This window comes from Toxorhynchites rutilus, chromosome 2 (assembly GCF_029784135.1).
Source record: "Toxorhynchites rutilus septentrionalis strain SRP chromosome 2, ASM2978413v1, whole genome shotgun sequence".
NCBI classification, from domain to species: domain Eukaryota; kingdom Metazoa; phylum Arthropoda; class Insecta; order Diptera; family Culicidae; genus Toxorhynchites; species Toxorhynchites rutilus.
In genome coordinates, this window is record NC_073745.1 from 278617702 (window position 1) to 278635946 (window position 18245).

General features: G+C 39.4%; 1 protein-coding gene across 3 annotated transcripts in view; it reads left to right on the forward strand.

Annotated features, from left to right (window-relative positions):
* Positions 1–18245, forward strand: part of LOC129768435 (uncharacterized) — a 622376-nt gene that overhangs the window by 514687 nt on the left and 89444 nt on the right. For all 3 annotated transcript variants that reach the window (XR_008741679.1, XM_055770090.1, XM_055770091.1), the window contains 3 exons: positions 5829–6018; positions 7018–7154; positions 11644–11721. Coding sequence is in view for 2 of the 3 variants with exons in the window: in XM_055770090.1 (XP_055626065.1) it covers positions 5829–6018; positions 7018–7154; positions 11644–11721 (405 nt within the window). In the remaining variant the exon portion in view is untranslated. The remainder of the gene's footprint in view (positions 1–5828; positions 6019–7017; positions 7155–11643; positions 11722–18245) is intronic.

Genomic DNA, 18245 nt, shown 5'->3' on the forward strand with positions numbered 1-18245 from the left:
TTTTCTGTTTGCGTTAGCGCGACTTTGTGTGTGTGTGCCTAGCTTTAATTCAACTAGCACAGCGCAAGCGCGAAGTTTATACCAGGGGTACGACTAAAACGTCAAATCCCTCATATTGCCAGTGTACCCAATATTGCTGCGGTTTACTGACATTTTGGTTCAATCAATTACTGTTGTTTACAACTCGGTCCGGTTATATAGTTGAATAGTGGCTAACTTTAAACTCCATGTTAAATGTGAACACCTCCATGTGAAACCGAAATATGAAAATCGCTCATGCAGTTAGAATAAAGCAGCGCATTTTTCGATTTCAATCCTCGTAAATGATATGTTGATAAACAAATGACGCCATATTGATTTTGATTTTGGGTAGCCTATATTCAATTGATGTCTAACCCCTGGTTTATACGCGATAGTGACTTTCTATGCAGCTTTGGTCTCTATGATCACATACAAGTAGCGACTTGGAGAAAGCTGTTTTGTACCCAAACTTGCATCCAAGCATTGATGAGAAGGAAATCTACACTCGAGAAATAATTTGGTGAGATCGTTTTTAATTAGTTATTTACAATTATTCTAGTTTATTGTGCAAAATCATATACCTTTATGTGTAATGATTGCATTTACCTTACTGTTGTATTTCTATTTGTATTTTATTGTACTTTTCACTGAAAAGTGGTTATTATAAACATGGTGGTAGAATAGTTTTTTTTTGTTTCAAAGCGATAATAAATGAAACTTAACTTTGGTTATTTTTCTATAATGTTAAAACATTTTTATGACGGGAGTTCGCCCAAGCCGTCGTAGAGTATAGACGTATTTTCAGTTCGCTCCGGGTTTAGTTTCACTCTGTTTTTTTTTCTCTTGATGCGTCGGTAGTGAGGTGATAAAGCGCTTTTTCCTAATCGATCCGAAAAATGTTTGAAGAGAAAGATCGATTATAAATGTTTTTATTAGATTAGCTTTTTATTAAAGAAAGTGAAGAGGAATGCAGCGATAGGAAAGCTGAAGTTTTGAGTTTCAGTGTTTTAGGTGTTCATTTGTTCTTATTTCGTGCATAGATATATGTGTATCTACATTATTTTTGTATATGATTCACTAAAGTGTGGTATGGTGGTAAATATTTTGTTTTCAAAACTGGAAAAAAGCAATGAAAGTTTCCATTGATTTTTGTTTCGTTCAATAATGTTAAAACTTTTATAGACAATTTTATTCCATTATTGTACTCGATTTTCCGTGTGCTCGGTTGTGTTAATCTGCATCTATTGATAAAATAAGATAAGGTTATGTGTTCATTTTCAGTTATACATGTGAGTTTATGTAATGTAATTGATTATTTAAAAAATAATTCCCAATCGCGAGTGGAGTTTGTTAAAGAGTAGGCACGATAAATAACGAAATATATCGCCGGTCCAGTTAATTTTAGGAGATTTTTTTAGGTTACCTTTAAATTACAATAACTTTTTGCCATCGTGATTGGAGTTCAATGAAGAGTATACATTTTAAATATTGAAATATATCCCCGATCCGAATTACTTTAGAAGAGTTTTCTCCCATGAACAACTTTGTGCTGCCGCGATTGTAATACGATAAAGAATATGCACAATAAATAAGGCAATATGTTGCCGGTTCGATTAAGTTTAGAGAAATTTTCTCGGTTACCTCGTCAGGTTTCCTAAGAATAATTTTCTGCTGTCGCGATTAGAGTTCGATGAAGGAAACGCATGATAAATAACGAAACATATCGCCAGTCAGATTGGGTTTGAAGGAATTTTCTTAGTTAGGTAGCCCAAAGATAACTCTCCGTCGTTGTGTTTAGAGTTCGATGAAAATGTACGCGATGAATAATAGATGAATGTTATGAAGCATTCGATTTTCGGAACTGCGTTTTTCCGAGTGGTCGATAGTTCACGTTTACATAATCACATCACTTACCTCAGTGAATCCTGATTTTTACCTCTCCCTACTAACAACTCTCCCTCCCATGATAAACGCTAGGGAACCACGCTATAGAGGCGACCCTTCTAGCCTTCGGGCGGCGAATATCATACTAACATTCCTTCCCTTCCCCTGGTGACTGTAAGGACGTGGCCGGCGTCGTTATTGACCATTTAAAGCTCGAATCACCGGAAATTGCACAACGAGAATGATTTGCTAGTCCCAAGCGTCATTCTGTGTGTTCTTTGTGCAATTTGGTTGGTTCAGGTCAATCACGGAGAGCAACTACGAATTGTACAGTCTACCCAAGCTCAAGCTCAAGCTCAATATAGGATACGGAAATATCCTACTGATGGGGAAGAATAATCTTCAGAAGCTATCCTGTTAATTGCGATTGATTGAAAAATCACAAAACCAAATGTATTTGGTCACGGTGTTACATGGATAGAAAACATTCAAATAAACTCTTTCACATGAATGTATTTTTAAATTCCCAGAGGAACTGGCAGATTATTTTCCGGATCTTTCTCGATGCTGAATGGCATCCAAACGGAAAGAATTCCGCGCGTGTATGTGTGTGTGTGTAGCGGCTGCCTCGAGATCTTCCCGGGAAACCGTTTGTGGCATCACTCTTCTCCTGATGGATTCCCTTCTGGCCTAAGGTGCACAAACAGGCTCTTGGTGACACCGTTCATCCGCGCTTTCATGATAAATGAAGAGCTCCACCACAACAGCGACAACATGCTCCAATCGTTGTTCAATTAGAACTGAGTGGATTTCCGAGCGGCGCTCGCTTATATACCGATTGGTGATTTTAATAGCCTGTTTTGAAAGCAAATTAAAGACTATTGAAACATGTTTTTGGATCAGAAAGTAACAAGTATAGAACGCGTATACATTTTATCTTTCGAATGAAGTGTTTATCATACCATTTTGTTCAGTTGTTTATTAGCTATTAACTCTCAAAATCTCGGTCTCCGGCGTAACGCTTTCGTTTTCGAAACTTTGATTTTACACCCCGGTATAGAAATGAAAGACTTAGTCCTACGTCAAAAAGAAACACAAATGCAGATACTATGTACTTAGCTTAGGAAGTGTGCTGGCTAATTCAAAACCACTCTGCCGATGTGTGTGAGCACAGCTGAACGTCTCCTCTTGCGCTCCTCACGGCTTTGTCCTGCTCCTGTACATTGGAGGTTTTCTTCGGTGATACTCTCACAACAAGGCATGAAACCTCATTTTCATTCGAACGCCGCTTCGATTTACACTCGCTGTGTTGGTGGCGAAAAGCGATAATTTCGTTTCTCTCGCTGCACATAATTCCGACTCACGCACACACTGATCATTTAGGGAACTGAAAAACACCGAAACCTAATGGCGATGCGCAACCATTTTGTCATCGATAGCTAAGATGCCTTATCAACATAGCCCTTTCGTAGCAAAAATTCACGTATCTTCTGAGCGAATGGTTTTATTTCATTGAATCGCGACAAGCTCTTACATTGGCCTTCAAAAATGCCCACTTTTAAGCACATAACACACGTTCAACTGGCACACTTCGTAACAAAAAACCGAGCGTGAAAGCAGACGTCCGTCGCGAACCGATGCGCAACTCGAACTCCTCACTGTTACAGCAAAAATGCTAATGAGCCTAAAATAAACAAACGGGATAAAAAAAATGAACAATAATTTGGTAATAGCTTACATTCGGATTCTATCACTGCCTACAAGCGAGGTTATTGGTCACTGTGGACGGAATATCCGCCTAGACTTCCTTAGCCGCCGTCTTGAGTTCCGTTTTGTTCTATGAATTCAAATTCATAAAACGGTTGACTGCGTTTTACTGTTGGCACCAAATGCTGAACCTGTAGCTCAGATGTCTATTACCACTATTACCACTCAGCAAACTCCAATCGTCTCTTCATATTCATCTTTGAGATGTAGGACTTTTCATGAACAACACAACACGAGTAGCTACTGCTACTCTCCGGACAAAGTTCGCGCTGACAGGTATTTCAATAAATAATCATATTCGGAATACTTCTAGAGAGGAGCAAATGTCCACGATCCATACAAAACTTTCAAATAAGATAAGCCCTTTTAATAAGATTGTCGTAAAATGTACATAAACTGTCAAAGGTGACAAGTTTCAACCATATAAAAATTGAAAAAAACTTTAAAAATGGTGAAAAAAAACTTTATATTCATGTATAATTGTTGAAAATATTTTCAATTTTGTATATTTCCTATAGGGGCCAAACCTTATCAAAACGCTATAAATCGCTTCGTCGTAGGTCGACGCAGCAATACTTTTCAGAACATGTATATACTAACATACTTGTAAACCTAAGGTTTGAAAAAAAAACAGGACCCGACCCGGGAGCTCCTAGGAGTAAAAGGTTGCCGACCAACAAAGTTGAAATTATGATTTTAAAACTATTTTCTTTTTCTTATGCTTTACATTCATATTTGTCACCTCTTAGCCACCAGTCTTACGGAATATCTAATCAATAACGTTTATAGGAATATAACATAGAGTGCAATCCGTTTATAATGACATCAAAGGGAGGTCATAATAAGCGGACGCCATACAAACCGTTTTGTGTACTTATACATGTAAGGAAGTCATTATACCGACCGATGTACATGAGAGAAAATACTAATGGCAACTAAAAGTAGCGAAGGTGCGCTATTCATACGTATAGGATATGAATAAATTAAAAGTTTCGCACTGGGAAAACAAACAAAGCCGAACACGCAAAGCCAAACACTGGTGGCTTGAAGCGACTTAATATACACACTAGGGTGCCAATGAATGTATGGGAAAAAATCGACCCTAAGATTTCAAAAAGTTTGAAAATAAATAGAAAATAAATTGCATAAAACGTCCAGATCTAGTGTCATCTCGAAAAAAAAAATGTCAAAAATCGGTATTCTGGGACTTAATTTTTTTTCGGAGTACGTAACGAATAGTATGATTTTGGGTGTCAATAAAAATAGTTATCTCGATTTTTCATTCGGAACTTGATACGAAATGTTGATTTGCACGATAATATACCCTATGCAAAATATTAGTTCATTCTGACTTCATTTACTGGTGTCGCAGTCGTTAAAATTTGAGTTTTTTTTATACCGAAAAATCACCGGAAATCGGGTATTAAAAAAAATGCCAAATGTCCTAAAATTGCATGACACGTCGAGATTTACAGAAATAGTTGGTATAGAACTACTTCAGTTCATTCGGCTCTAGCCCTGAGAAGGACCCTTGTGGAAGGAAACACTCCATACTTCTCTTTCACTTGTCCTCAAAAGACAACCACGAAAACTATAAAAACAAATACAATCAACACTAACGAAAACATAATTAAAATTTTCTACAACTCTAGTATTTTGCCAAAAATAACAATTGGCCAATTGGCTTTAATTTAATATGTCGAACATCTGGATTGGTCCAGTGGTTTGAAAATAATAATTTTTTTTCAAAATTTCAAAATTTTTTTTTGTAAAATTGCGAAAAAAATTAATGTTTCGGACCACCCTAAAATGGAAATGGTCACCCTAACAAAAAAATAAAAAAACACGGGTCTAATAATTTGCGATAAAGAGCAAAACTACCACTTTGACGAAAATCTGAGAACCATTATATCGGTTTGGCATGGAATGGCTGAATAGAGAAAAAAAACGGATTTATTGTTGATTTGTTTTGACAAATCATGCCAAATATTGTCAATCGTTTACTTTTTCATTTCCGACACTGTACAAGCAAATTTGCAAGAAACCAAATGAATGTAACAGAAACAGCAACTTTAAAGCAAACTTCCTATGACCTTAAACATTTTCCCTTACACAATTACATCTTTTTTCTCTATTCTCTGTCCGCTTCTCCGCAGGGCCTTTTCTCACGGATTACGTTCCGTGAACCGGTGTTCCTCGGTGGGTTCGGAAACATCACCGGGCTGGACAAGAAGCTGCCGGTGAGCAGCGGGTTTACGGGCTGCATCAGGAAGTTCGTTGCCAACGAGCATGATTACAATTTCCACAGCGCACCACTCGGGGACGTCTCGCAAGGATTCGACATTCGTGAGTATTTGCTTCGGTTGAGGGTGGAAACTGTGCAGGCTTTCTGCCTCGCCCCCGGGGGAAAGGAAATCGTTGGATATAATTTTCTGTTTTGTGTGACCGGATTGTGGCACAGTAGGAATAGGTGAGGACAGGAGATGACGTTCGCTGCAGGACTGCAGGACTGCCGTTACCGTTTATTTTATTACCTCGGATGATGGAGCCGAAAGCGAGTGCAACACTGGATTGATCTGTTTCCAAATTAAAGTTCTGAAACTGAAGAAATCTCTGACATACTTAAAAAAAATAGCGTCTATTAGAGTCTTTCTATTCAGCCTCATCCTCCTTATATTTTCTTATATTTTGAAGTCATTCTGAGAGGAATTATTCCTCATAAATATTAGATTTTCACCAATGAATAGTGTTTTTACTATAAATGAAGGAATGAAAGAACAGTGCGCCTCTTAGGCAGATGTTTCTAACTGCTGATTGGAACAACAAACGCCAACAAACGAGCTCGAGGAAATAAGATTGCTTCCATCCAAAGTTTCCATAAAAGTTTAACCAAATTTTCACTCGGTTTCCAGTGCACAAAATAATTTGCGGCAACGCGGAAACCCCCTCCCTCTCCCCCGTTCCAACATCGGACAGTGAATGGCGCGATAACAATGTGTCACCAAAAGGATGCGTCAGATGTCCGAAAACCAATTCCGTGGAAACGCGCGCACTCTCCCCCCCCCCTCATCCTGGCCATCCTGCTGTGTTACAATTTAATTAAAACATAATTAATTTTGAAACTTTTTTGTTTTCGAAAACTTCTCATTGCGATATTCCATGTCATTCTACTGCTTTCTTTCGTAATGCTTTTCGCGCGCTCTCGAACCCGCCCGTACTGCTGCCGGCGTCTTACAATCCCGCTGGGCCGCCCAACAACAATTGTAATTGGTATTCGCCACCCACTCAACACGCCCACCATGAATGGTATTACGTCAACAACCCGGACTGCGATGGTCAACACAGAGGAATGTGTCACCGATCGCTGCAGCCGGTTTCCATGTCAGCACGGCGGCAAGTGTCTACCCTCGGATGACGGCGCAATCTGTCTGTGTCCGCTAGGCTTCGGCGGTGATTTATGCGAGATGAGACTGGATTTACAGGTACGCTGGTTTTCATTATTTTCCGGGGATTTGCTGCGCTAGGGTTGCCACTGATTGATGGCTAAGTATGTACTTTATAATTGTATGATATTTATTAGTGTGGCACATCGGCGACACGTAAATCAGGCGCCCTCGAATATCGGGAATGTGGTGGCGATATGGACCCATGAATGGGACGCTGATTGCTAATCAAGGGCTTATTAGGATACTCGATTGTGGTGATCCCATAACGCACGGAAGCCTACTCCCATGTTTAGGGTTCATTGATTACAAATCAGCTTGATTCATTCGCAATTTATTCATAGAGACTCACCATAATTACTCCCACCGGGTTGGGAATAGAGAGAACATGTTTCCTTTGAAAACCACGATTTGTGGTTAAATTTGGAAATGTAAGTAAAGGCTGGATAGCTGAAAACACACTCAATTTTATCGGATTTCGACATATAATGAGTACCCTTAACCGTTTGAGTGCGGAGCAAATTTTGTGGACATACACTCTGTCCAACATCTATAAGACCACCCTGATTCTATTTCGTTACAACACAAACAGTTCAGCTGTCCAGTTTCTATAAGACCACTTCAAAATTCGTAAGTATTATCAATGAAAAATTTAAAACGATCGGCTGATTTACATGTCAATAATTGGCAACCTTGCTATTTCGGCTAATAACCTGGAAAATTCTTGTTGGAATACTATTTACCAAATTCTGCTGAACGGATTTCGCGATATTTTTCCATGTTTACGAAATTGCGACCTTGAGCTCTTCAATCGTGGTGTACTGTTTTCCCTCAGTATAGATTCTGCTTACAAGGGTCCCCCTAAGATTTGAAGATTTTCAACAGGCTTTCCGGTTGCACAGAATCCCGCCCAAACCATGCAAGAGCCTCCACCAAAAATTCCTGGTTGAAAAATACTGTTCCTTCTTCCGTAAATCAAGCTAGTACCCGTTGAAACAATCAGAACCATCCAAATCGAACTATTTTTCATCAGTGAAGACATACATTACATACCTATACATTGAATAACTTTTCGTTATGTTATGTTGCAAAATGCGTACCATACCATGTCCCACTGTCGGTTCATGTGAGCTTTGGCAAAACTCAGACGTCTTCCGATGTGAGATGATGTAAGATAAGGAGCTTTAACCTTTCAAGCCTTTTGTATGTGAGGAATTTTTACCAAAACTTGACGAATTGTCACCCGAGTAACATTTAAATTGAAATATTGCTTTATTTGCATAAACGATTTTGAAGTATTCGATTTCCCACTTATCCTGGTCAGAGAGCTTCGATTTACGTGGAGCTCACTGCTTCTTACCGTATCCTTGAGTATTCGCCAAATAATTGAGCACTACTTGATGGGATCGACCAATCCGACGAGCAATTTCTCTGACACTAACATTTTTTGGTGAAATGCATCGAGTTGTCTTTCTTCTCTCTCCGTGAACACTTTTCCCTTCGGCATTTTCCAAATTTATTGATCAAAACAACTAAAACAACGGAAAATGTAACTGGTCTTATAGAAACTTGACGATTGAAAAATACAAAAAAACATTCGTTTACGCTCAGCGCTTTCACGCACACATATAATAATCATGCAGGTAGTCAAGGTAGTCACCAATACCTACACTAGGGTGCCAGTGAAAATGGTCATCTCGAATTTCAAAAAGTTAACCCATAACAAATTTTCACCACCTCGAAAAAACACCCTATGCAAAATATCAGCTCAATCGGACTTAAGGTAGAGTGGCGCAAAGCGGTCAAAGTTTGAGTTTTTTTTAAATCGAAAAATTGGAGGGAGGGGGGAGTTAAGGAAATCGAGGTTTCCGAAAAAAAAAATTTTGATGCCTATTGTCTTAAAATGGCATGAAACGTCGAAATCTAGTGTCATCTCGAAATTTTTTTTTGTCGAGAATCGGCACTCTGGGACATAGTTTTTCTTCGGAATACGAAACGAAAAGTATGGTTTTGGTTGTCAATAAAAATAGTTATCTCGATTTTTCATTCGGAACTTGATACGAAATGTTGATTTTCACGATAATATACCCTATGCAAAATATTAGCACATTCGGACTAATTATTTTTATTGGCACCCAAAACCATCATTTTCACCTCATATTCCGAAAAAAACCAGTCCCAGAGTGTCGATTATTAACAAAAAAAAATTGAAGATGACACTAGATCTCGACGTTTCATGCAATTTTAAGACATTTGGCATGAAAAAAATCCCCGATTTCATTTACTCCCCCCTTGGGTGATTTTCCGGTTTTCAAAAAACTCAAACTTTGACCGCTTTGCGCCACTCTGCCTTAAGTCCGATTGAGCTGATATTTTGCATAGGGTGGTGAACATTTTTTATGAGGTAACTTTTCGAAATTCGAAATTACCATTTTCATTGGCATCCTAGGGGTCACTTTACGAAAAATGTTACGAAAAATTACGAATTTTCAAATGCATATTACGCAGAATCATTATTACGATATATGTTACAATATATACCATTAGACGACACATTTATCCAGCATTTTTTTGCCGTTTGAAGGTTATAAGTACATAGAACAAAGAGCCCTTCTCAGGGCCACCATTTGGAGTTTGAAAAGAGTTAAACTAACAGATTTCTGAAAAATAAAAAGAATTACATTAAAAAAAACAACTGTTCCGAACAATCACAGTCCTACGTCAAACTTCCGTCCCTCCCTTTAGGTTCAGGCCCTTCTACTTTTTTCTTGTTCGTCCAACATGAACAACAATTTCAGAATTTACGTATTTCCGCACAATTACGAAATATTGCTGCTGTTGCTGCCAGTGTGGAGGATGACCCGAATGTTTCGATTCCACGGCGTGCTCAGCAATTGGGCTTGTCAAACACATCATTGTGGCGAATTTTGCATTTGGACTTGCACCTACATCCATATAAAGTCCAACTGTTACAAAAATTAGAACAACAGCAGCAAAATGCAGAATTTCCGCATCAAATTTTCTTCAGCGATGAAGCACATTTCGAGCTCGGTGGCTATGTGAACACCCAAAATTTCCGTATATGGGGCTCAGAAAATCCACACGTGATTGTTGAGAGGCCATTGCATCCGCCAAAAGTCACTGTTTGGTGCGCATCATGGTCTGGTGGAGTCATCGGACCGTATTTCTTTGAAAATGAGGACGGCGAGACGGTAACTGTGAATGGTGAGCGCTATGGCCGCATGTTAACCGATTTTTTTTGCCACAAAGTGAAGATATGGATACGGCGCCACGTGCCACACAACACGACCGAACATGGCCATATTGCGAACGAAATTTGAGGGACGCATGCCAATTGGCCGTCCAGATCATGCTAGTTGAACCCGCTAAACTTTTTTGTGAGGTTATGCGAAAGACCATGTCTATGCCAACTCTCCGCAAACTCTTGAACATTTGAAAGACAACATTCGTGAAGTTATGACCGTGATACCGCCCCATATGTGCCAAAAAGTCATCGAAAATTAGCTCTAGCCCTAGGTGGACATGTGAATGATGTTGTATTTCACACATAATGGTATAAACCAAACTTTAATTTGAAATAAAAGTTTCATCGAAATTCGAATTCTATTTAAGTGTGTTCTATTTCGATTTACTTTCGTAATTTAAAGTTGGAAAACCCTGTACTAAGAATTTTAAAATGGGGAAAAACTTTTTTTTAAATATTAGATCATTCGGCACCTCGACGACTTAAAAATCATAGGTGTAGAAATTTCAAAGGCAGTTTAAAATTCCCCATGAAAACCTTTTTAAGTATGCTTCTTTTATTGTAAAAGGTCAAAAATCTATTGGGCGGCTAAAATGTAACAATTTTTAAAAAAATTGTATTTCTTCCGACGCCTCAAAAACTATAAACAACTGTATTTTTGAAATGTTTCTTACAATTAGGCATTGAAAGTTCAGTTTTTTTTGAAAAATTCACTCAAATACTTTAATTTCGTTGATAAGAGGACGGCGGTTCAAAGGTACCAATTGTTGAAAATTAACTGTATTCGACAAAAACGGCTCAATACCTGCATTTTCAGACCATCCTAATTCAGGAGGGTGCACCCCTCAGCACGAAAAAGAAAAAAAATAAGCGAGGTTTGAGCATATTCGAAACGAATTGAAATGAGAAATTAGGTACTGTAACAGTTTGATTCAAACAGTATTTTTCCTGAAAGATGACAACAAGCAAGCAAAATTTTATTCCTGTTATTATTCCTGTCAGTTACTAGAACTAGTTTTAAACAATCACGAAATACGTCACTTAGGAGAAAATGCATAATTGGAAAGTTAAATGGAAAAGGGGTTTCAAAATTTTTCTTTCACTGTTATTATCCTCACTATCGCGTTTGAAAGTACTATTAAAGACAACATGAAAACCCTGAAAACAACCATTCCAAGTTGACCAGGGAAATAGCAGTAATGCAAAAAACGAATGCTAGTTTCATTGCTTTGGTAATTGTTTCCTTGCTTCGTTTCATTACAGGTGCCTTCGTTCAATGGCTCATCGTATCTGCGATACGCTCCCCTCGGTGATAGCTGCATTATCTGGTTCGAGCTTAAGGTGAGTTCTGGGAGAGGTAATAGGAACAAAAATCAACGGCAAAGTTCGCTGCTTCCATTAGTTGAAATTTTCCGGTCATTTAGGACATGTTCAACATTTCGTGAAATGAAGAAAAAGTCATGAAATATATATTGCAATATTGAAGTTACGCATACTCCTATATTTCAATGTATTTGTCATAATAAAAAAACGGGATTGGTTAGATGTTTTCAGAAACGAGAAACTCTTATGATGCGTTTGTAGATGATGTTTCATTAAGTTTCGGCACTGTTAGTGAAAACGAACTGTTTAACGTGTTGTTTGATTATTTATGGATTTTATTATTTAAAGTAGTTTCTTTCAGCGTCACATACACAATTGATTCAATAAAAACTCAAATGCATTTCAAAAATTTCGTCCAATGCGACAGATGAAACAATTAGTGTTGCCCTAAAGTCTTTAGAAAATATCTTCTCAATTTTGTTTTAGAGAAAAGTTTAAGAGAAAAAAGTGCCTAGGATACCAAATAATGAGAATACTACTTGAGACACATACGCGATTTAGAGCAACAAACTTTCGTATGATCAGTATCTTGTGACACTACGCACTATGCTATAGAAGATAAGAAGAACTTTCTGGTTTGAGATATTCAGTTCAAATTCGGCGGATCGCATTCCTCAATCGATAGTTGAAAGAGCCGGACGCTTATTGTTCGCGTCTCTGCTACAAATCGAAGCTGGTGAAGTTTTTCCCCCCTCCGCCAAAGTGCCTTTGGTTATTTTTTCTTTGACCGTTCGTGGCAAGATAAGTGCCGTTAATACCCGGAACAGCGAGGAAGCAGCACCTCTCCGGCAACGCTGGACCGGCGATCTGTGAATTGGTTCCAGCGGCATCGATTTCATCATAGAGAAGTATAATCAACAACAACTTTTGCCGTCACGCTATTTTGTTTACCTCGTAGCGTGCGGCGTTGTATAGCTTCGAATAGGGGTGTTCAAGGTTGTTCGGACACCGCAAATTAGTTATTTTTTTTTTTGGAAGATTTTTTTTTTTGAGATATATATATTTATATATTTTTCTTAAATTTAAGTTAATTATTAGTCTAAGTTAGTTTTAAGTTGAGTTTTTGAGCGCGCGTGCGTGTGTGTGTGTGTGTTTTTTTTTCATAGACGGTTGCGCACCGTTTGCGCAACCGTTATGACATCTACCGATGCCATTGTTGCGCGGACGCGCTATTATCAATCGACCTCAAAGGGACCATGGGTTGTTTTCTTTCGGCCCAAGGGAAAATCGTTGAGAACTCTTGATATTTCAAGAGATTTGCTGCGTCAATTTTCGGGCGTCTCGATACATAAAGAGAGACCGGATAAACTGCGTGTAGAAGCACTGACTTTTGATGTGGCCAACAAGATTGTTGACCACGAAGTTTTTAACAGGGAATATCACATCTACATCCCTTCTCGAGAGGTGGAGATAGAAGGCGTAGTAACCGACGCGAGTCTGAGTGTCGATGAATTGAAAAAAAGCTTCGGGTTCTTTCAAAAACTCGATGATAGGTGATCTTGTAAAGATCCTGGATGTTAGAAACCTGCATTCAGCATCTTTGGAAGAAAACAAAAAAGTTTATAAGCCCTCGCACTCTTTTCGGATTACTTTCGCAGGTTCTGTTCTCCCAAACTATGTGAAAGTAGAAAATATTTTTTTCCCAGTGCGCCTGTTTGTACCACGAGTTTATAATTGTACCAACTGTAAAAAGTTGGGACACTCGTTTAGCCACTGCGGCAACAAATTTCGTTGCGGTAAATGTGGCGAGAAACATAGTGAGGATTCTTGCACACAAACAGTGGAAAAATGTATCCACTGTGGCGAGAATCCTCACCCTCTACAGGAGTGCCCGAGGTACAAACAGCACTCCGATAAAGTGAAGCGTTCTATCGCTGGACGCTCCAAGCGGACTTATGCTGAAATGCTAAAGACCGCATCAGCCGCTCAAGATGAAAACCAATTTTCGGTTTTGTCATCTCAAGAATCGGACTCTGATTCTGATGAGGGTCATACTACGGCTGCACCAGAATCTTCAATAAAGGATGAATCATCAAAAAGAAAGCTCTCTTCACCAACGGTGCACCGTAAGAAACCTAAAGTGATCCTCGGAAGATTGTCTAATTCCAAGGGTAATAGTAATAAAAAAACGAATCCGAAGGCTACTTCTCAGCCAGTTCCTGGTTGCAGCAAGGATTTTACGTCATTACCCAGAGAAGAGAGAAATAAAAACGCTGCTCATCGAACTTCTCGTAGAAAATTCGCGTCTAATCGAGGATTGATAGCTTTTTCGGACATTGTGGACTTCATACTAAACACGTTAAAAATTCAAGACCCCCTCAGAAGCTTTATTTCTGCCTTGCTTCCATCTTTAAAGTCTTATCTTAAGCAATTGACTGCTTCATGGCCCCTCCTTGCATCAATCATATCATTCGATGGATAATTCCCCTAGCGTAGTAGAAGATATGATCAATGTGCTACAATGGAACTGCCGTAGTCTAGTGCCAAAACTAGATTCGTTCAAATTTTTACTTCAAAATTATGATTGTGATATATTTGCCCTCTCTGAAACATGGCTTTCTTCTGACACTGAACTCAACTTCCACGATTTTAACATTATTCGCCTGGATAGAAATGATTCTTATGGAGGAGTACTTTTGGGGATCAAAAAGTGCTACTCTTTCTATAAAATTCCTCTCCCAGCTCTATCAGACGTCGAAATTGTCGCGTGTCAAATAACTGCAAAGAATAAAGAACTTTGCATAGCTTCAGTATACGTTCCTCCAAATACTAACATTAGCCGTAGTCATCTTTGGAATCTAGTCTCGATTCTCTCATCCCCAGTTCTAATTCTGGGTGATATGAACTCTCATGGTACTGGGTGGGGTGATCCTTATGATGACGCCAGAGCGGCTATTTTTTACGATTTATGTGACGATTTCAACTTGACTATCTTGAACACTGGTGAAGCGACACGAATTCCAAAACCTCCGGCTCGAGAAAGTCGTCTCGACCTTTCTTTTTGCTCAAGCTCGTTATCATTAGATTGTCAGTGGAAGGTCATCAATGATCCCCATGGTAGCGATCACTTACCAATCAGTATATCAATCAAGTGTAGCCCGCAATCCACTGAACCATCTCGAGTTCCATTTGATCTAACAAGGAACATCGACAGGCAAAAATTTGCAACGGCGGTAACAATCGGTGTCGAATCAATAGATATACTTCCACCATTGGAAGAATATCGATTCTTTTTTTTTATGTATAAAAGCTCACTGGAAGCACAAAAAAGAAAAGTTCCAAGTGCTCCGTTTAAAAGGAAACTAGCCACTCCTGGCTGGGACGATGAATGCACAAAATTGTATTTGAAAAAATCTGATGCTTTCAAAGCTTTTCGTAGACATGGAACATCCACACACTTCGAGGAATATTCAAAGCTTAAAATACAGCTTAAACAATTAAATTAAACAGCGTAGACATGGAACATCCACACACTTCGAGGAATATTCAAAGCTTGAAATACAGCTGAAACAATTAAAAACAATTAAAAAGCTGAAACATTTAAAGCAAAAAAACGCGGTTACTGGCGCAATTTCATTGAAGGTCTCTCTCGTGAAACCTCAATACGTACCTTGTGGAGGGTAGCTCGCAACATGCGAAACCGCTCATCTACCAACGAGAGTGAAGAATACTCCAACCGATGGATATTCGATTTCGCGAAAAAGGTCTGTCCAGACTCAGTTCCAGCCCAACATACTCTTCGAGAAACGTCTCCGAGCAGTGGACCTCTGGACGGACCATTCTCAATGCTGGGATTTTCTATGGCTCTTCTTTCATCGAACAACTCTTCACCCGGAAGCGATATGATTAAATTCGTTCTTCTAAAAAATCTTCCCGATATCGCGAAAAGACGCTTGCTAGACTTATTCAATACCCTACTAGAAAACAACATTGTGCCACCCGAATGGAGACAGGTCAAAGTGATAGCAATTCAAAAGCCTGGCAAACCAGCGTCTGACCATAACTCATACCATCCGATTGCTATGCTCTCGTGCATTAGAAAATTGCTGGAGAAAATGATCCTTCGAAGACTCGATCAATGGATCGAGACAAATAATTTGCTATCAAGTACACACTTTGGGTTTCGCAAGAGCAAAGGAACAAACAATTGTCTAGCGTTGCTTTCTACAGATATTCAACTGGCCTTTGCGCACAAGGAGCAATTGACTTCAGTATTCTTGGATATTAAGGGAGCTTTTGATTCGGTTACCATAGAAATTCTGTCAGACAATCTGGACAGATGTGGACTTCCTGGAATTTTGAATAACTTTTTGTACAATTTGTTGTCAGAAAAGCGAATGAACTTCACCCTTGGACAACTGACAACTTCCAGAAATAGTTATATGGGTCTACCCCAAGGCTCATGTCTGAGCCCCCTTCTTTATAATTTTTATGTGAAAGATATTGACAGTTGTTTGGCAGAACAATGCACGCTTAGACAGCTTGCAGATGATGGTGTGGTTTCCGTCAGAGGTCTCCATGCCGAAAATTTGCAAAGACCATTGCAAAATTCCTTAGATAACTTGTCTTCTTGGGCAAGGAACTTAGGGATCGAATTATCGCCGCAGAAAACCGAACTGGTAGTGTTTACTCGAAAGCGGTTCCCAGCCCAATTGCAACTTAAGCTTTTGGGCAGAAGCATTACCCAATCATTGCTTTCAAGTACCTTGGTGTCTGGTTTGATTCAAAATGCACTTGGAATACCCACATTACGTATTTGAAGCAAAAATGTCAAAAGAGGGTCAACTTCCTCCGCTCGATTTGCGGCACGTGGTGGGGAGCTAATCCGGGAGATCTCATAACACTTTATAAAACAAATATTCTATCCATTCTGGAGTATGGCTCTTTCTGCTTTCTCTCAGCAGCTAAAAGTCACCTTCTAAAACTGGAACGAATTCAATATCATTGTCTGCGTATAGCTCTTGGCTGTATGCACTCAACGCATAACATGAGTCTCGAGGTTCTGGCAGGAGTAACTCCTCTACAGAACCGATTCTGGGAACTTTCTCCCAGAATACTGGTGAAATGCGGAGTCACGAACACACTTTTGATTGAAAACTTTGAAAAAATTCTTCATCTAAATATACAATCTCGGTTTATGAGAATTTACCACCACTATATTTCGTCAGATATTTGTCTTCCATCGTTTACTCCAGACCGTGCTCACTTCACCATCAGCAGTTCCTCAATTGAATACGATCTGTCGATGAAACAAGCAATACTTGGGATTTCAGATCAGCTTCGACCAACTTTCATTCCCCGTATTTTTAACCGAAAGTACCAAAAAGTCAATTGCATGAAAAGATACTTCACTGATGGGTCTCGCCTCAATGGATCCACTGGCTTCGGTGTTTTCAATGAAAATTCAAGCGCCTTCCGTAAACTGCAGGAACCTTGTTCCGTTTATGTTGCTGAGCTGGCAGCAATCGACTTCGCATTGGGGATGATCTCCAACAAGCCTGCAGACCATTACTTCATTTTCTCGGATAGTCTCAGTTCGCTTGAGGCTCTCCAGTCGATGAGAACTAGTAGGCACCCATCTTATTTCCTCACAAATGTGAGACAGCAGATGAGTGCACTGATCGAAAGATCTTATAAGATAACCTTTGTATGGCTCTTTGTATGGGTGCCCAGGAAGGCGAATTGTTTCATAGACAGATTTCATACGATGAATTTTTCCAATTACTACGTCAGAGTTCCCTCTTGAGTTGGCAAACCGATTGGGACACTGGAATTCTTGGGCGGTGGTTATATTCAATTATTCCAAATGTTTCTTCGAGAGCGTGGTTCAAAGGTTTGGACGTAAGTCGTGACTTCATTCGTGTAATGAGTAGACTTATGTCCAACCACTACTCGCTAGATGTGCACCTCCACAGAATAAATCTTGTTCAAAACAATGTCTGTCGGTGTGGAAACGGTTACGATGACATCGATCACGCAGTTTGGCAATGTACGGATAATTACGCAGCCAGAGAGTACCTTTTGAATGCCCTTGAGGTCCAAGGAAGACAACCCTATGTTCCTGTTAGAGACGTGTTGGGAACTCGCGACATCTGCTATATGCAGTTGATCTATATGTTTGTGAAACGGTCTAGTATAAGAATTTAATGCTTTTGTGTTTTTTTTTCTTTTTCGTTATTAGTTTGTTTGTCTTGTCCCCTCATCTCACCGTCGCCCACCCTCGACAGCTAGTCGAACACCAGATGCTATCCCTGGTCATTATGCACAATGCTACAGTGCGTGCGGCAACCCTCGGTTGAGACAATGATACCTCATATCCATATCCCTAACCTGACCCGTCCCACAAAAATTGTTGCCCCTCTAACCTCGAGTAAACCGCGAGTAATCGGTCGAAACCTACTAAACATAGATTTAAGATGAAATTTTTGTATAAACAAAACTTGAGTTAGCGGCTCCGCAAAGCTTATGCGATTGAGCCTTAC